The sequence below is a fragment of the Protopterus annectens genome, chromosome 13.part0, assembly GCF_019279795.1.
Source record: "Protopterus annectens isolate FY-2018-M chromosome 13.part0, PAN1.0, whole genome shotgun sequence".
Classification (NCBI taxonomy): domain Eukaryota; kingdom Metazoa; phylum Chordata; order Ceratodontiformes; family Protopteridae; genus Protopterus; species Protopterus annectens.
Window position 1 is genome coordinate 651569420 of NC_056747.1, and position 16623 is coordinate 651586042.

General features: G+C 36.5%; 1 protein-coding gene across 3 annotated transcripts in view; it reads left to right on the forward strand.

Annotated features, from left to right (window-relative positions):
* The window catches only part of TENM1 (teneurin transmembrane protein 1), a 3721864-nt gene that overhangs the window by 1369727 nt on the left and 2335514 nt on the right, over positions 1–16623 (forward strand). For all 3 annotated transcript variants that reach the window (XM_044054336.1, XM_044054337.1, XM_044054338.1), the window contains one exon: positions 6644–6887. In XM_044054336.1, the coding sequence (XP_043910271.1) occupies positions 6644–6887 (244 nt within the window). The remainder of the gene's footprint in view (positions 1–6643; positions 6888–16623) is intronic.

Genomic DNA, 16623 nt, shown 5'->3' on the forward strand with positions numbered 1-16623 from the left:
CAACTCTGTTTAACCAATGTCTGACTATTAAAAGCATGTACTTGTCAAGGGTGGTATATGGTACTTGGTTCCCACATTTCAGACAGGCGTAAACAGTTCTCAGATGTTACGTAAGTCAGTGAAGCCAAGAAATATGATGTCCCTTGTTGACCACCGAGTTATATTTCGATGAAGGAGGAACCATTAAAATAGTGTTGTAATTTGCTGTGATTCATTGAAATAGTGTTATTTAAGAGTGAGATATTGACTCAGTGGAGTAAGAAAGTTTTCTTTATCCTCTAAGTTGTGTGACCTCACAATCAGTATATTTACAGATCTGGGGGGTTAGGGCATACAGGACAGAAAGCACCTCCAGGCAAATATTCTATTTTTGTATTATTTTTTTAATTTTTAATTTTGTTTAGTTTAGTTTTAGTAATGAATGTGCAATGTTAACTGTTATTTTTTTTTTCTTTTTGAAAGTTTCAAAGAATGTAGCCATAAATCTAATCAAAGATGCTATTTATCTAGCTTATTTTTTCGAATGCTGATAGATACCAACTATAAATTTATATTTTTGTTCATCTTGGAATATCAGGTATAATAGCAGAAGTATTTCTATGCCAGTTGTATGACATTTTTAATGTAGGCCATTGAAAGACAAATCAGTGTGCCTTACAACTAAAGACAATAGTTTAAGGATGGAATGTTTTGCACGTATAGTGATTATGCAAGGCAAGGCTGGTACTAGCAGTAAATGAGTAGGCTGGGAGGGATATGTTCAGATAATGTCAGAAGTCTAGGTACAGGAATACATCGGTTATGTATTTTATGTATCATATACAGATAGATTATGCTATATATAAGTGTTAGTGAATATTCTGAGAACATGAAGGGTGGCATGTAGACTGAGGCTGATACACTGGAGGGAAGGATGCTTTGAGTACTTATTTGGAGGAAACATGGAGGTACCACTTTTGGGAACTGATAGTATATGTTTTATGTGGATTTGGTAACAAATGAGGAATATGAAAGGAAGAACAGATATAAGTAAATAATGTCAAAATCTAGTGACATTTTCACAGCTACTTTATGATAATAACATATACCCACATTTGGAAAGATGGCATTGATGTAATTGAAGAATGTGAGGAGAAGTTCCCTAGTTGGTATTGAATAGACGTTAGACATGTGCCCTGTTTTTATGAATTTAGGCCAGGACTCAGAGACAGGCCCAATTGTAAGGCTGTGGCAAAATGGGCCTGTTAACATGATTTCAGAAAACATCCATTAAGGGGCATATTAGCTGCAATGAGGAAAAGCCTCAATAGCTACTGCTTTGCACTTCTCTGAATCACTCTGAGATTACCGTATGCTATAAAAGACCCTTTTCTGCTGCCCTTGTGATAGTCACCACTGGTGGTGATGCACTCCCCCCCACATATACACACACAGACGCACTCACTGACACACTCCAATAGCTCCTACCTGACTCTGAGTTTAATGAACATCGCTAATGTTGCCTCTTGTTTTCCCCATCCTTCATAACTCGTGTATGATTAGTATGGTTATAGTCAGTGGGTAATGTCATTCATTAGTTTTATTTCTCTTCTTGTTCAGAAAATGCATTTCAATGCAAAACATTTGCTGTATTAACTTTTTTAAGCAGATTAGAGTAATAATTATGAAAACTCCCAGGTGTTGGCTAGTGCAACTGCCTCCCCACTCTTTCTCAAGAAGACATGAGTACTGCCCTGTGCATCAGAAACCCTTACAGTCAGTAATGCCACACATTAGAGTGCTATAGTTTTTCTTGTTTAGTAAATACATCCTAATACAAGACCTGTTGCTCTATTAAGTTTTTATGTGGTTTAGAGTAATCTGTAGACTCAGTTCCTGCTGTGTATTGTCCTCCCCTACACATGGAACAGGCTACCAATTCATGTGAAACAGAGCACTTCTATGGCACTGTTCAAAAGGAACCTGGATGAGTGGATGGGGCACCATAAATTCTTACCAAGGATAGTGCCCACAGCCCTCCTGGACATGGGCAGTCATCACCAAATGCAATCTTGGGTACTGACTACTACCTAGCTAGGCTTAAAATGACCTCTAGGTCGATAGCTTAGTATTCTCCTATGATCCTATGCTGCAAAGCTGCTGTTCTGTCATCTTTTTGGTGATTAAAATGAAGAAATGTTTCCCTGGTGTCACGTATCCTCCCCATTACATCCACTACTCATTACTGTATGGGAAGTTAAGAGGTACCTCAGCTCCCCCACCCACCCACCCACAAACACAGTCTTCTTCCATTGATCAAACACCACCCCAGCCAATTGCAGTCATACACACTCACCCATTTAAACACACACACTCTGCATATCCCCTATCTAACCTCCCTACTTAAATCACCCAGACATACAAACACACTCACTTAAAACCAATCATACTGCCCCATCTACTTGCACATGCACACTCATCCTCAGTACTACCTAACAGCTGAACTCTTGGCACTTGTCTCTAACGCAGTGCCATCCATTGAAAGTAGTAAGTGACCATGAGTGTGTGGGTGAGTTAGGTACCACTACTGGCAGTAAGGATTTACGCAGCCAAGCAGTTCTGTTAATCACTTGGCTGATTAAAGCCCCTACAGCAGGCATTTCCAGGAGATGGACACTTGGCTAATTATCATATACCACTTCTCCTGGAACGTCTCATTAATATTTGTGGTAGGACAGAGAGACAGCCCACCATGGTGCAGGATTTCTTCGAGGAAAGCACTGTGCTAGGGCTGTCTAATAATCAGAAATGGGTATCACCAGGGGTAAAAATGCCTTATCACTCACAGTAACTTTTCTGAAGCTCAGTTACAGTGTGCAGTACATAATAATGCATCCTGCGGACTGTGTTTGATGCACCATCAGTGACTACTGCTATTCACAGATATGATTAATTTTAGCCCCAATGCCCATATCCTAAGTCCTTTTTCTTGACGGTCATTTTCACTAACAGTAGCTTCCATGCAGTGTAGCAGATTTGCACTATCAATATTAGAGCTTGGGATTTGTGTGCTTACTCAGTTAGCTGCTAGACTCTGTATACCCCAGTGGTGAATGAAAGTAGAAGGAGTAATAATGTTATATCTCTTTACACAGTACGTGTATTTCTGTTTTTGAACTAAAAGTATAGACTGACCTGCGAATGCTAGCAGCATTTACATTGTTTAGGAATGGCACCTCCCTTTTATTGTGAAAAGTAAAGCTGTCCATTTCAGTCCTCCAAACATGATGTACCTGTAAGACTTACACATCCTTCACAGGCTGTGTACACAGACAGGCACAGCATGAGACAGACATCTGCATGTTCTTAACTATCATCATAACCACAATGCTGAATGATAATTTGCAGCACTTTGCCCATAACAATGGAAGACTCATCATTACCATATTATAATAAGAAGGGAATTTGGTGCTCCTAAACGTCCCATTAGTCAGAGCTCAACAGTATCATAATGTGTGGGTTTAAGGAGTTTCTTCCATGCAATGTAGGTATTGATTTTTTTTTTGTCTACTGACAGTGCCTTATGCCATAGTGGTAGTGGGGGGGGGGGGGGGCTGCATTGCTAAGTGCAGCACCATTTTGCAGTTCATCATTCTTTTCCTGTAATATCTTGCTTTTGGGAAAACATTGCACAGGTGAACAGTGCACAATTTCAGGACTGGGGTTATTATATTAGGGGTAGGTAGTTTATATACAACTGTGCATGACCTTAGAAGACTCCTTGTACAGACCTGATCATATGCTTAAATTTTATTTTTTTAATTTATTTATTTATTTTTTTTGGCATTACAAAGGGCTTTGTATGCCATTCTATTGACCCCAACTCCCCATGCAACTGTAAATGTGTTTTTATTAACAGGGCCATTAGGGTGATAGGTGCTCTTAAGAGGTTTTGCAGTTAGTAGTCTATTAACATAAAACCTTTTAATAAGAATAAAGAAGGCAAAGCCCACTCAGCTACCTCCTAATAAGAATAAAAAAAATGCATTTTTAATGTGCTTCTGTGACGTGGGGTGGATTCCCAGTTGTGTTCCAGGCAACTATGGCTCAACTTGCAGTCTTGCACTTAATGAGCCAGGCATAAAGGAAGAGGGGGAGTGCAAGGGCATGTTGCTGTTTGCCTCTCCCAGGTGGGCAGAGACAAGCACCACTAACTTCCTGGTTGATATTGTGATGATCATTGATCCTGTGTCAGGGCGAGTTGTATATATAGTTAGGGGGTGTGCTTTTGGTTTTATATTGTTTAGTAAAACCAAAGTAAATGGGGGGCTGCGCCCCTCACACCCCCAACTATATATACTAACCCCAGGGTCACACTACAGTGGGGAAAAGGACATATTCCTTTTACTTGCCTTACAGTGCTCTAGACACTGCCAGTACTATTTGTCAGTCAAATGAACTGTCAGTCAAATGAAGGTAACCGATATATATATATATATATATATATATATATATATTTTTTTTTTTTTTTTCTACTTATATTTCTTATTGAACAATATGCATGAGATCTATTTGTATAGCTACTAACTTGTGCACTGCTTTTTATTGTGAATAAATTGCATTTAAAACATATGTTTGAACATACAAGTATTTTGTTGTGCATTGCTTGCACTGTTGTGTATACCTTGGTGTTGTGTTAAATGGTTGTACCTAGAGGTATGAGTAACTAAGAAGTTACTTTGCATATCATTCTATAGTGATCCTGTTGCTTTTCTGTCTTAAATGATAAAAACATATATATCTGCTGTCATATCTGTGTCGGGCATTATTGCCATATTTTAAAAAATAGAAAATCCACTTGAATTGTACTAGAGTCAGAAGGATTGCTGATAGAAAATCATGTTCAGAGTAACTCCTGGTTGATAGAAATGGTACATATTTGACAAGTGATTGAGAAATAAAGCTTTCATTTCATACATTAATGTATGTACTGTGGCAATATAGGCAACCTAAAATTAAAAAAAAATATTTGGAGGCAATATAACTTTGTGGAATAACTTCACACATTTTACCAAATATACTGAGGAAGTAAACAGAGCAAACATGATTATAGATTGCTTAAATGCTGTGATTGTGCATTTTAATAAATTAAGCGATTTGCTTGTGTTGAGAGACAACATGATTTGGTTTCATGAATTTGACGTTTTAGGCATCTTATGACCAAGGGCACAGACAAGAGTATCAGATGGGAAGGAGAAGGGATACATTGGTGACAGCTCATGGCCTAGTAGGAGCGCCACTGAATCTTTAGGGCAAAAGAGCTAATGTCATCAACAGGAGGACATTACATGTAGACTGTTTTAATCTAGGGCCTTAGCTACTTTAACTAAAAAAAATAATTACTATATATACACACATATAGTAGCAGCAGAAGCATATTACACAAGTGGAAAACTCAAGACAGAAGACATGACTTTACCAAAACATACATTGTCGCACATAAGAAGCGATAGGCTACTACAGGGACTGTTAGGGTCTAGGTAGGGTTTATCAATAAAGCCTATCTGTTTCTCTTGCACCACAGTATTAGTCATGTGGGTAAACAGATGCAGATTTTTTTACAGTCATTTATTAACATTTTCCAATAGCCATTTCATCCAGTTCATGCTAATGAAGGAGTCCAATCTTATCCCAACATTCAGTAAGCATAAGTCACATTAACTGTATGCTAAAAATGAAGATAACCAATTGCAGGAAACACACACACATGTTCACACATTTGGCAGGTAATTTACAAGGTTTCTTATTCCCCCTGTGCACATAAGGAAAACATGCAGGGTTTGAACAGAAGGTCCTCAGCTGAGAACTGAACTGGATGCCCATTTGCCGTAAGGCATCAGCATTGCATAGTCTGATGTTGTGCTGCCTAACTTCTGTACTATTAAGTCAACTAAAAATAAAGTTTTATGCTTTATTAGTGTTATTTTGCATATATAAGACATAGCTATTAAGAAAACTATTCAACAAATGTGGTTTGCAGTAATCCACACAACATGCAGACAAATACAGGAATGAGTTTAAAATGGAAATGGCTCAGCTTTTTATTTATTGACATTTTGAGACTGTAGTATTGGTAAAATATTTCATTTTATTTTAAGGAGTAATCATCCCAGTTTCAACAGACCTATTTCATATATATATATATATATATATATATATATATATATATATATATATATATATATACATATAATATAAACAAACATTATTAACAAAATTAACACATTTAACTATCCCTCCTTTTATTTCATGTTTTAAAACAATGGTTAGAAATATATTTCTGTTAGTCAAAGAAAGAAATATATTGCTATTAAAAGTCAAAAATTCACAAAAGGGCTAACCCTTCTATAAATAATATTGCTCTCTATGTGATCTGTTGCAAAACGGAATAACAAAGGGAAAAAAACTTTTTGCAGTGCTACTTCGTGTACTAGTGTTGCTAGTGTCATCCACCAAATCTGTCTTAGAAAGCTTCTTATGAAATATTAGTGACTATTTTCTGACAGAGATTATAATACTTTATTGACTTTTTTATTCCATTGCCAGAAGATGAAAAAGTGGTAAGTGTTCATTGTTAGTTATATTTTTCCTTATTTTCTTTCAGAGATGACTACAAGCCCTCAGAACCAGTTTACATTTCGGCCACTCCCACCACCTCCTCCACCTCCACATGCGTGCACCTGCAGCAGACAGAACACCAAGTCCGCTGACTCACTACAAAGAAATACAATGACTGTACGAAGCCAGTGCAGCCAAGCCCCTGTGGACTCATCATCCAATACTCAGCAGGACTCTGTACATCTTCAAAACAGCTGGGTGTTAAACAGCAACATACCACTGGAGACCAGGTATGCATCTTTTGTGTTAAACAGCAGTATCTGAAGTAAACACCCATGCACATGTTAGTACATAGAAATAACCTGGTAATACCGAATAAGTAAAAATAAAGGTCACTATCAAGCAAAAACTAATACGACTGCTGCAACCAATTTTTAATAGCTTGTCCAAGACTGTAATTCCAGAGAGTCTATTTTGAATTAAATGCCAGCATCTGTATCAAAAGGCTAAACTGGTATTACATGTTTTTATTGGTGTACTGTTTTTATTGATTAAGGAAAACAAAGGTAATTGTTTCCATAATAAGAAAAAAAAAAACGGATTGCTTTTGAGGAAAGGAAACATAGTCGACTGTTTTCAGGATTACTTCAATTATTACATTTAGGTGGGTGTTCATTTCAAAATATATTTATAAAAATAAATATCCTTACTGGAATGCATGCTAATGAATGTATACTTCCTTCTCAGAAGTAAATGTATTGCTATACTTTTTATAGCTTATTCTTAAAGAAATATGACATATCAACAGGTTTCCTGGATCAAATTTCTCAAGTGTCAATAAAAGGAACAGAATGCTGATGATTGTTTTACACAGGAAATCACTGCCTGCATGATTTATAAGTGTTCTCTGAGATTGATTCCAATGTTTTGGGAGATAGCTGCCTTTTTCATGTTTGAGCAAGAATGGAATTGGTATAAGAAAATATGTTGGGGAACGGGGCTTACATCCCTGCAAAAAAAACATTTGCAGTTTGATGTTTTATCCTTTTGATATTTCAGATATTTGTGTTTGGCATTTTAGTTCCTCAGTATCTTTTGACATTCAAGATTTTACAGGAGATCCAATAACTAAATACTGCAGTATCTAACCTGGCTGGTGGAAGCTGCTAACTAAAATTTCACAAATGCAGCGGTAACAGACACAATTTCAAAATATAATAAAAATGCAAGAGTATTAGTTTTCAAAGCTTTATTTAAGAATGATGACTTAACATCAGGTTTTACATCTCTTGTATGTCAAGTGCAAAGGAAATATCCAGAGAAAATTTTAACAAATTTTCTCCACCAACTTTTCCTTTGACATTTTATATTTTTTTAACTATCCAAACTATCTCTTAATAATGACATATTTTATTTATTATGCACCTCCATCTAATCAAACAAATAATCATTCAAAAGTAACAAGTTGCTATAACTTGTATGTTTCCACTTGCCCCAAATTCCCTCATCTACATTTTTAACTTCTCATCTGTAAGTCCAGTTTCATTTTATAGCTAGAAATCCCCCGAAACACACATTTCCCTGATAAATATAAAATGGCTCACATTCATTCAAACCTCTGTTGTTTGCTTTCTTAAACAAAGTACAGATGTTCATAGTTTCTGACTTGCTGAGAACAACCAAGTGATAACTACATACATGGCACACTAACATGGAGAGAATTCATGAATTGGCGCCGGGGTGTGTTTGTTTCATAATGTTGCTTTATCTTCTTGATGAGTAGTAAAGGCATCCTATAGATCTATTTGCTGTCTAAATATGAAGAATACCAAGCACCCCATAGACTTGAAAATTCAACCAGTAAGGGAAGGAGTCCATGGCACATGCTATGTCTGTTCTAATGAATATCTTTTAATAAAAATACTTCAAATGCAAACCACACAAAAAAAAATGATTAAAGATGAGCACTTTTGGCCTGTATGTTAACAAGACTTCTTCGTATAAAACTCCAATCAAACAAGATAATTTAAATATCACATTCATAAAACACGTAGTAAGGTAACAGACAGATCAGATACATATTTTAGAGCCAAGCCCACTGCTTCCTGGATAATAAAAACACGTTTTAAAATAGTCCGGTTATTTACAAAATAAATATACTATCAGATAGAAAAGGTTAAGAAAAGATTCACTTATACAGGAACTTTATCTTTTTAATGCATTTAGACTTAAAACATTTGCTATTGAGCAATGTTCATTTATTCCATGGTAACTGGTCACATTCAAGACCAACTGCCAGTATCATTCCTCCTTTTCAAGGTAGACCACCCACCCACCCCTTTCATTACACTGCACTTTCTGAATGAAAGCAAACTTAAACCAATGATTTTCATTAGCCAAAATGTGCTTTGCAAGAGCATTATTAACTTTTCCTTTTTTAATTTCATGACAGTGCTCGTAAATATGCTCTTTAAGCATATGTTCTATTTTACCTACGTACTATCCTTCACTTAGCTGGTATAAGGCAGGATAAACTACTCCCTTTGTTTGGCATTCAAATCTACCTTGTAATTGTATATCCCATAACATTAACATTTTCTCTCACAAGAATATATTTGCAGTAGTTGCAATGACCGCAATTACCCATTTTACCATTTTTAGCAGCTCTCTCCTTCTCAAAGGATGCGCCACAAAATGTTTTTTTAAACAAACACTCTTTTTATAAACAATACAGGGACATTAATCAATTATGTTACTTAAACTGCTATAATCCTTTAGTACAGACTAAGTTTTTGTCATAATTTGTTTTATCTTATCACGTTCCAAGTTGTAGGTAGTTACACAAGCATATCTGAACCTTTTACCAACTGTTTCCTCGTGTGTATTCGTGTTATGTTAACACTACCCTGATATTGAATTGGTTGAAAATATTGCATTTTCTCATCTTTTAAATTATTGATAAAATTCATAGGATACCCCCTCCTTAATAACATAGAGCACAGATTTTCACATTCTATCATAAAATCAGTATCCCTAGTGATCGTTCTGGCAGTGCTCACAAACTGCCCCTTCACTACAAATTTTTTTCTGTACCAGGGGATGTGTGCTAATCAAGTGCCGTAATGCATTCAAGTACATAGTTTTTCTGTAAATACATGCAATATATCTACTAGTAGTTTTATCCTTCTCAAGTAATGCGTCCAAATAAGCAACTTTTAACAAATGCACTTGTGAGGTAAACTTTAAAAATTCTGTACTTTGGTTAATATAGTCAAGGAACTTAAGTTTTTCTTCACTTTCCTTCCATACTAAAAAAAAAATATCTTCCAAATAGGGAGTATAAATCCTAAAATAATCATGAAATTTGCTCATAAACAAGAAGTTCTTTTCCCAATAAATCATCACTGTATTAGTGAACAGGGAACCACAACTGAAGCCCATGAAGAAATTATTTTTCAAAACCATTTCCTGTAATTCTTAATATAAATTAATTTCTACTTGTTCCAACCTATTTCTAATAAAAATTCACAAAACTATCCCACTCCCAAGGTATGGGGAATAACTGTATAAAGGTCTTTTACATCAGTTGTAACTAGTAAGTCATTTTTATCAAACTGCAAACCATTAATTCTGTTAAAGTCAGAATAATCCTTACATACCTGCATTTCACTTTCTATCGAATGCCTTGACTGATTATCCAGACATTTGGTGCAGGCACTCGTTATCAATTGTCTAGCATGCATTATTGAGTACACTGCCAGATCATTTAGATTCTTTAGGATTTTTGGGATACCAAAAATGTTAGACGTTCTGGGTAACTTACATTTAGGTAATTAACTTCATCAATAGATATTCTACCTTCAATAAATAGATCTTTTATTTGTGATCTTATTCTATTATAAGCACCATTCATTTCATTTCATTTCATTTCATTAAGGGATATGGGGATGTAGGTGCTATCATTCAGTAACTTGAACATTTTCTTATTATAAAGCTCCCTATGCATGACCTCTATTCCCCCTCCCATATCAACTTTCATAATACTAACATTTTTTTTTCTTTAATCAGGTTTATTTCCTCCAGTTCAGCCTTAGCAATGTTATGTTTGTTAGTAGAGCTAATCTGTTTTAGTAAAAATCTAAAATTGTATTTACAGATTTTCTCATAAAGTTGTATAGCTGGATGTAATGGAGGGTTAAAAGTACTAGAAGCTTTTCAACCCATTATAGCTTCAGACATTTCATTAAATATCCATTTAAAATTCAGCTTCCTTTATATACAACTTTAAATCTATCAGTAAATGTGCAATATTCAAATGCTTAGAGGGGACAAAAGTCAAACTTTTTGCAAATGTCTCAATCAGTGCATTACTAACAGTAAATTTAGTATAATTAATCACTTTAAATTTACCTTTTTCATTGAAAATTATTTTGCAGACCTTCTTGTCTAATGAACTTTCATTACAAATATTCTCACAGGCTTCTTTTGCAATAGGTATTCACCTTGAACTATATTGAACAAATTATTCACTTCCGAGGTTGCCAGTTCTGTTGATTGGAATGTGACTGGTTCCTGTTGATCCATTGTTTCCTCATTGAGGGCATTGGCCCATTGCTAACTTTCCATTGGTTTCTTTGTTATCTTCCCTTTAACCTCTTGGATCTCTGAAGTGGTGTAAAGTCTGCTTGGTTCAAGATGATGTGTCCACTTGTTCATTATTAGCAGAACTCACATGGCTCTGTGAAATCTGATTCATATCAGGTTGAAAAACAAAATGAGGGTTTTGCTGGTAAGATTTATGAAATCTCCTATTCCCCAAAACATGTGCACTAGGAGGTTTTGGATAGGCAGTGTCATTAGCATAATCAATATGGTCCTTCTCCCATTTCTTCACTTTATGGTTCCATAATTGCTGAATCTTGCCATCAATGCTAGAGAAAATTCTACCATAATCATATTTATACCTGTTGAATTACAATTGGAGAATACATATTTAACAGAATGCACTTTGAATTGATTGGCTGTTTAGTATTGTTCTGTGTTTTATAATGATTAGTTTTGAATTGTATGGTAGATCAGATGAAGCTTACTGTGAAAGCACTTCTCTACAATTTATTCTGTTATTAAATTCAGTCTTTTTTACCTATCTGCTGTGGACTACTTGGAATTTGTGTTTGTTTGAAGATATATTTAACAGAATGCATGAGTACTGATAGAGAACCAAAGGGGGTTCGGGACTGGAAATATCCAACATGTTTGGAACCAGACTCGGCCCTACATAAAGAACTGTTAACTATGTTCACTTAACATAGTTGTGAATATATGGAGATTTTAATGAAATATAATGGGTTGCAAATTGAAAAATTAGTCAAAGAGATGAAGGATCTGGTCCTGAATATTACTAATGAGCCAGAAGTTCTCAGAGGCTTCTGGAATTTATTTATTTATTTATTTATTTTAATCAAGATTCATTCAGCTTTTTTTGCTGAAGATAGGGATGCTTCCTCACCCTTATAAATGTATTTCATCAATTTAAATGAGAAACTGAAAAGTTATGTTATAGTTACTTTTTTTAAACATAACTGTGTTAAAACTGGTTTACTTTGTTTAGTTGAATCTCATTTCACTGAATTTCCTTTCACCCCAACCACTTTGCTGAAAACTCAAATTACTGAAAACTCATTTCACTGAATCTCATTTCAATGAACTGCAGTTAGTATATATGGTACTGTGTAGAGTACTTTAAGGCAAGTAAAAAGTATATGCCCATTTCCCCACTGAAGTGCAATCCTGGAGTTGTATATAGTTGAGGGGTGTGGGGGGCATAGCCCACAACTTAGTTTGAGTACATATTGTCTTCTGGAGGGAGTTAGTCATTGGTGTTATAACTATGCACGTCTATTGTTTAAAATGTATTGTTTTGAAGTTTTTGGTAAAATACAATATAAAACAAACAAGGTGGGGGCTGTGCACCCACACCCACCCCTAACTATATATACTAACTCCAGGATCGCACTACAGTGTGGGAAAAGAACATATACCTTTTACTTGCCTTAAAGTACTCTACACAGTGCCATATATACCAAGTTCAGTTCAGTGAAATGAGTTTTCAGTAATTTGTGTTTCCAGCGATGTGGTCAGGGTGAAATGAAATTCAGTGAAATGAGAGTCAAAGAAACAAACTAGACCCATTAAACACCTACTCAAATGGAATATTTTTTAAGCTGTTAGGTTATCTACAAGAAGTTATCTTTCATCTGACAAAGGCATTTTTTACTGGATAACAGGAAGATTTGTAAGTACATACTAGTAAATTTACATGCAACAAATCTAAAGAATTAGTTGTATTATTTTGTATGGGTGTTGTGTCTTTCGGCTTTTCCTGGTTAGGGTTCGCCACAGCGGAACTCCGGTCCGCTAATGATTGACAGATTTTTACGTGCCGAGTTGCTGGCCCTGACACACAACCTTTAACGAAGGTACGCCCATCCATGCATGTCTCCACACAGAAGATGCTCTAGCTGAGAATCAAACAGGACAACATCTTACTGTGAGGCGACAACGCTACCGCAGCACCACCACCTTATTTTGTATGGGTGAATTTCAAAATTAATACATTTACAAGGACAAATTAGGCCATATTTTCTTAAGAAATATATTATGAGTTATAGTTTGCTGTAGGCTTCACTTACGCTCCTTTTTGTTGTTCTACTAGTTTTCTTCTAAATCTAAAGGCAGACATTCAGTTATGGCATACATTTAAGAATACAGGTTGGAGACTGTTTCATTGTTTTGGTCAAGTATTATTTTGATTTGGGTTTTATGGATTTAGCAGCTTACAGATGTCTTTAGTTATTAGAAGCATTTCTTAGCAGTAATGTGTTAGTAAATGCTTGTCATGCTGAATCCCCACCAATCTCTGAAAAAAAAATCAAATCAATTGTTTTCATTCTCTTGAGCTTACTGTCTCACACCTATGACTTTGTGTTTTGCAAGAATATTACTGGACTATATGACATTAAAATTGAGTTAGCGCCTTTCCATTTTTTCTGAGGAAAACATATTTAGGAAATTAATAATTTCTGGAAAGTATTATAACATAATCAAAGAATTTCAATATTCTGAACATAGAATAACTCTCATCCTGGTTCCTTCTTTTACTAATGAGCAGCTTTTTCACCTCTATCATTTTTCCTTTATAAATAATGAGTCTCAGATAAAGTTTTCATTTCAACAGATTAAGGAAGCTGCCCTCCTTTAAGTAATCAATTTTGGTAAGCATATTTCTTGGAACTATGTCATTGCTTATTCAGATTAAGGACCTTATAATCATATTGAATATCCATTCCTGTTTACTTTACAGACAACATATTATATTTATATGTAGATCAAGATGACACTTTTCATTATTAATCAAAAAAGAACAAGGAACTGTATAAAATACATTTCCAACAAACAAAAGATCCAGAACACAGAGTTACAATCCAAGTTAGAGCAAAAACACACAGGAACTCGATGAACCAGCTTTAATATAAGTTGTTTTAGCACTTTCGTCAGGGTATAACTAAAAGACTTCTTCAGAAACTAATACATGTCTATAGCTGGGAGTGCATTATTTAAGAACTCTCAGATTACTGATTTTTTCAGACTATTTTCACATAGCCATCAACATACTTAATTATTGGAACATTGAAAGGACCTACAAAAGAGTTCAATAAACTTCTTTGTTATAATGACTGCAATCATAGGTAAGTACTAGGCTATCTACTCGAGGGCATCTATAAGCCTAGCCAGAATGTGTTGGCTTTTGCCACCCCTTTAGATTAGTTCCCTGTACCACTGTCCAGCAGAGCCATTAGTTCCCTATGCCTCTGTCCAGCAGAGCCACTGCAGTAATCCCTGGGGTAATTTTTTTGTTTCCCATCCACTCGTCAAGTTTTCTCTTGAAGAGTGTTAGTGAAGGGCTTTGCCTAATGTAGATTGGAATCCTGTTTCAAAGCATGGGGAGTCTCTGGGATAGGAATCTATCCCTCCAGCACATCATATTTGTCATTGTGGTGAGATTTAGATCCCTAGAGCATGTGGCTCTGGGGATTTGTTTTTTTTTTAGGTGGAGCATGTCCATCAATTCCGCGTTGGACATGGCCTTGTATGTCAGGCAAAGATCACCTCTGAGTAAGCAGTATGCAACTGAGTACAGCTGGAGTTTCTTCAGTCGAGCTGCATAGGGCATCTGTTTGCGGCCAGTAATCCTCTTGGTGAGATACTTCTGTGGTTTTTCTAGCTGTTGCAGGTGTCTTGCAAGGTACTTCCCAAATGTGGTGTTGTACTCTATGATGGGTCTGATAAGTGATGAGTAGAGGGGCACAATAATCTCTCTTGTTCTAGATGCAAACCCTTTTGTGATTAGGTGGGCCACATAGAAGGATTTTCTTACCACCTTAGCAATATGATTATCAAAGGAGAGATTACTATCTACTTGGGTCCCTGGATCCCTTATTACATTTTCTGTATTTAGGGGACTGCCACGTATGTGGCAGTTTGCGGGTACTTTGTTTTTTACAAAGGGGATAACTATGCACTTTTTGGCATTTAGCTTGAGGTCATGATTTTGATACCAGGTATCCTTCTCAGTGAGACCCTTCTGGAGGATGTCTGTATGAGCTGGAGAGTCAATTATGGCCCCCAGTTTGCAGTCGTCGGCAGACTTGGTCAGCCATAGTCCTCCTGTGCTTGATGTACCTCTGAGAAGTATATACCGAACAAGAGGGGTCCCAGGACTGAGTACTGGGGGATGCCACTTGTAACCGGTTTAGAGTCGGACCAAGAGCATGCAACTCTCACAGTGTGGGTTTTATCCATGAGCCAATTGGCAACCCATCTCGTGACATAGGGGTTTATGTTTAGGCTGGTGAGCTTGTCTTTAATACCAGAATGGGGAATGGTGTTGAAAGCCTTTGTGAGGTCTAGGTAGGCTGTGTGGACCTCCTTTCCCTCATCTAAAGCCTTGGTAACTGTCTCAAAGAGGTCCACCAGGTTTATGAGGCATGATCTGCCCTTAACAAAGCCAAACTGGATAGGGTCCAATGTTTGGAGGTTTCCAATGTCTCTGTTAATGAGTTCCATGATGATGCACTCCATAGCCTTGAAAACCAGGCTAGTCAGGCTTATAGGGCAATAGTTCCTGGGGTCTGTTGTGGCTCCACCTTTGTGGAGCAGGCTAACTGTTGCTGTGCCCCACTCTATGGGTACATAGCCTGTAGAGAGGCTGAGTTTAAACAGTGTGTTTAGGTGAGGGGTTAGTTCATTTTGGAGCTCATGTAAGATGCAGCCTGGGACACCATCCAGTCCCATTGAAGCTGTGTTTTTGGCTTTGGATAAGGCTGTTTTAACCTGTGTGTCAGTGATTGCTGGGGCTTTACATTCTTCTGGTATGGTTATGAGCCCTTTAGGGGGTGAAAGGGGGGTTAAGTTTGCACTAAACCTGCCTGCCAGAATATTGGCAATATCAGTCGGTTCAGTGTATTTTGTGCCATTCTGCACTAACTCGGAGCAGATCTGAGACTTTCCACTTAGATTCTTGACATAGCTAAAGAATAATTTGTGGTTATCTTTGGAGTCCTTGGCAATTTTCTTTCAAAGCTAGCCTTGGATGATTTTATGAGGGATCATAGTTTCTTGCTGATATTGATCAGGGATGTCTTTCCTTCTTGGGATTTTACTCTTTTATGTTTTAATGTCTTCCTTCTATTGTATATAGCTTATTTATGGCAGGGGTCCACCAGATTGGTTTGCTTTTCTTGGAGAAGTGAGTCTTGGTTTTGCTTGGGATAGCACAATCCATGCATTCTTGCAGGTGCTCATAGAGTGCCTTTGTAAGGGATTCAGCGGCTTGGACAGTGTTGTCCTTTAGCATGGGGGCTGTGAACCTTTACACCTCAGTCTTAAGTAATGTGAAGTTTGCTTTTGAAAAGTTTTTCATGGTGGTTTCCTTGATTGGAGGTGGTGGCAGAATGTGGATATCCA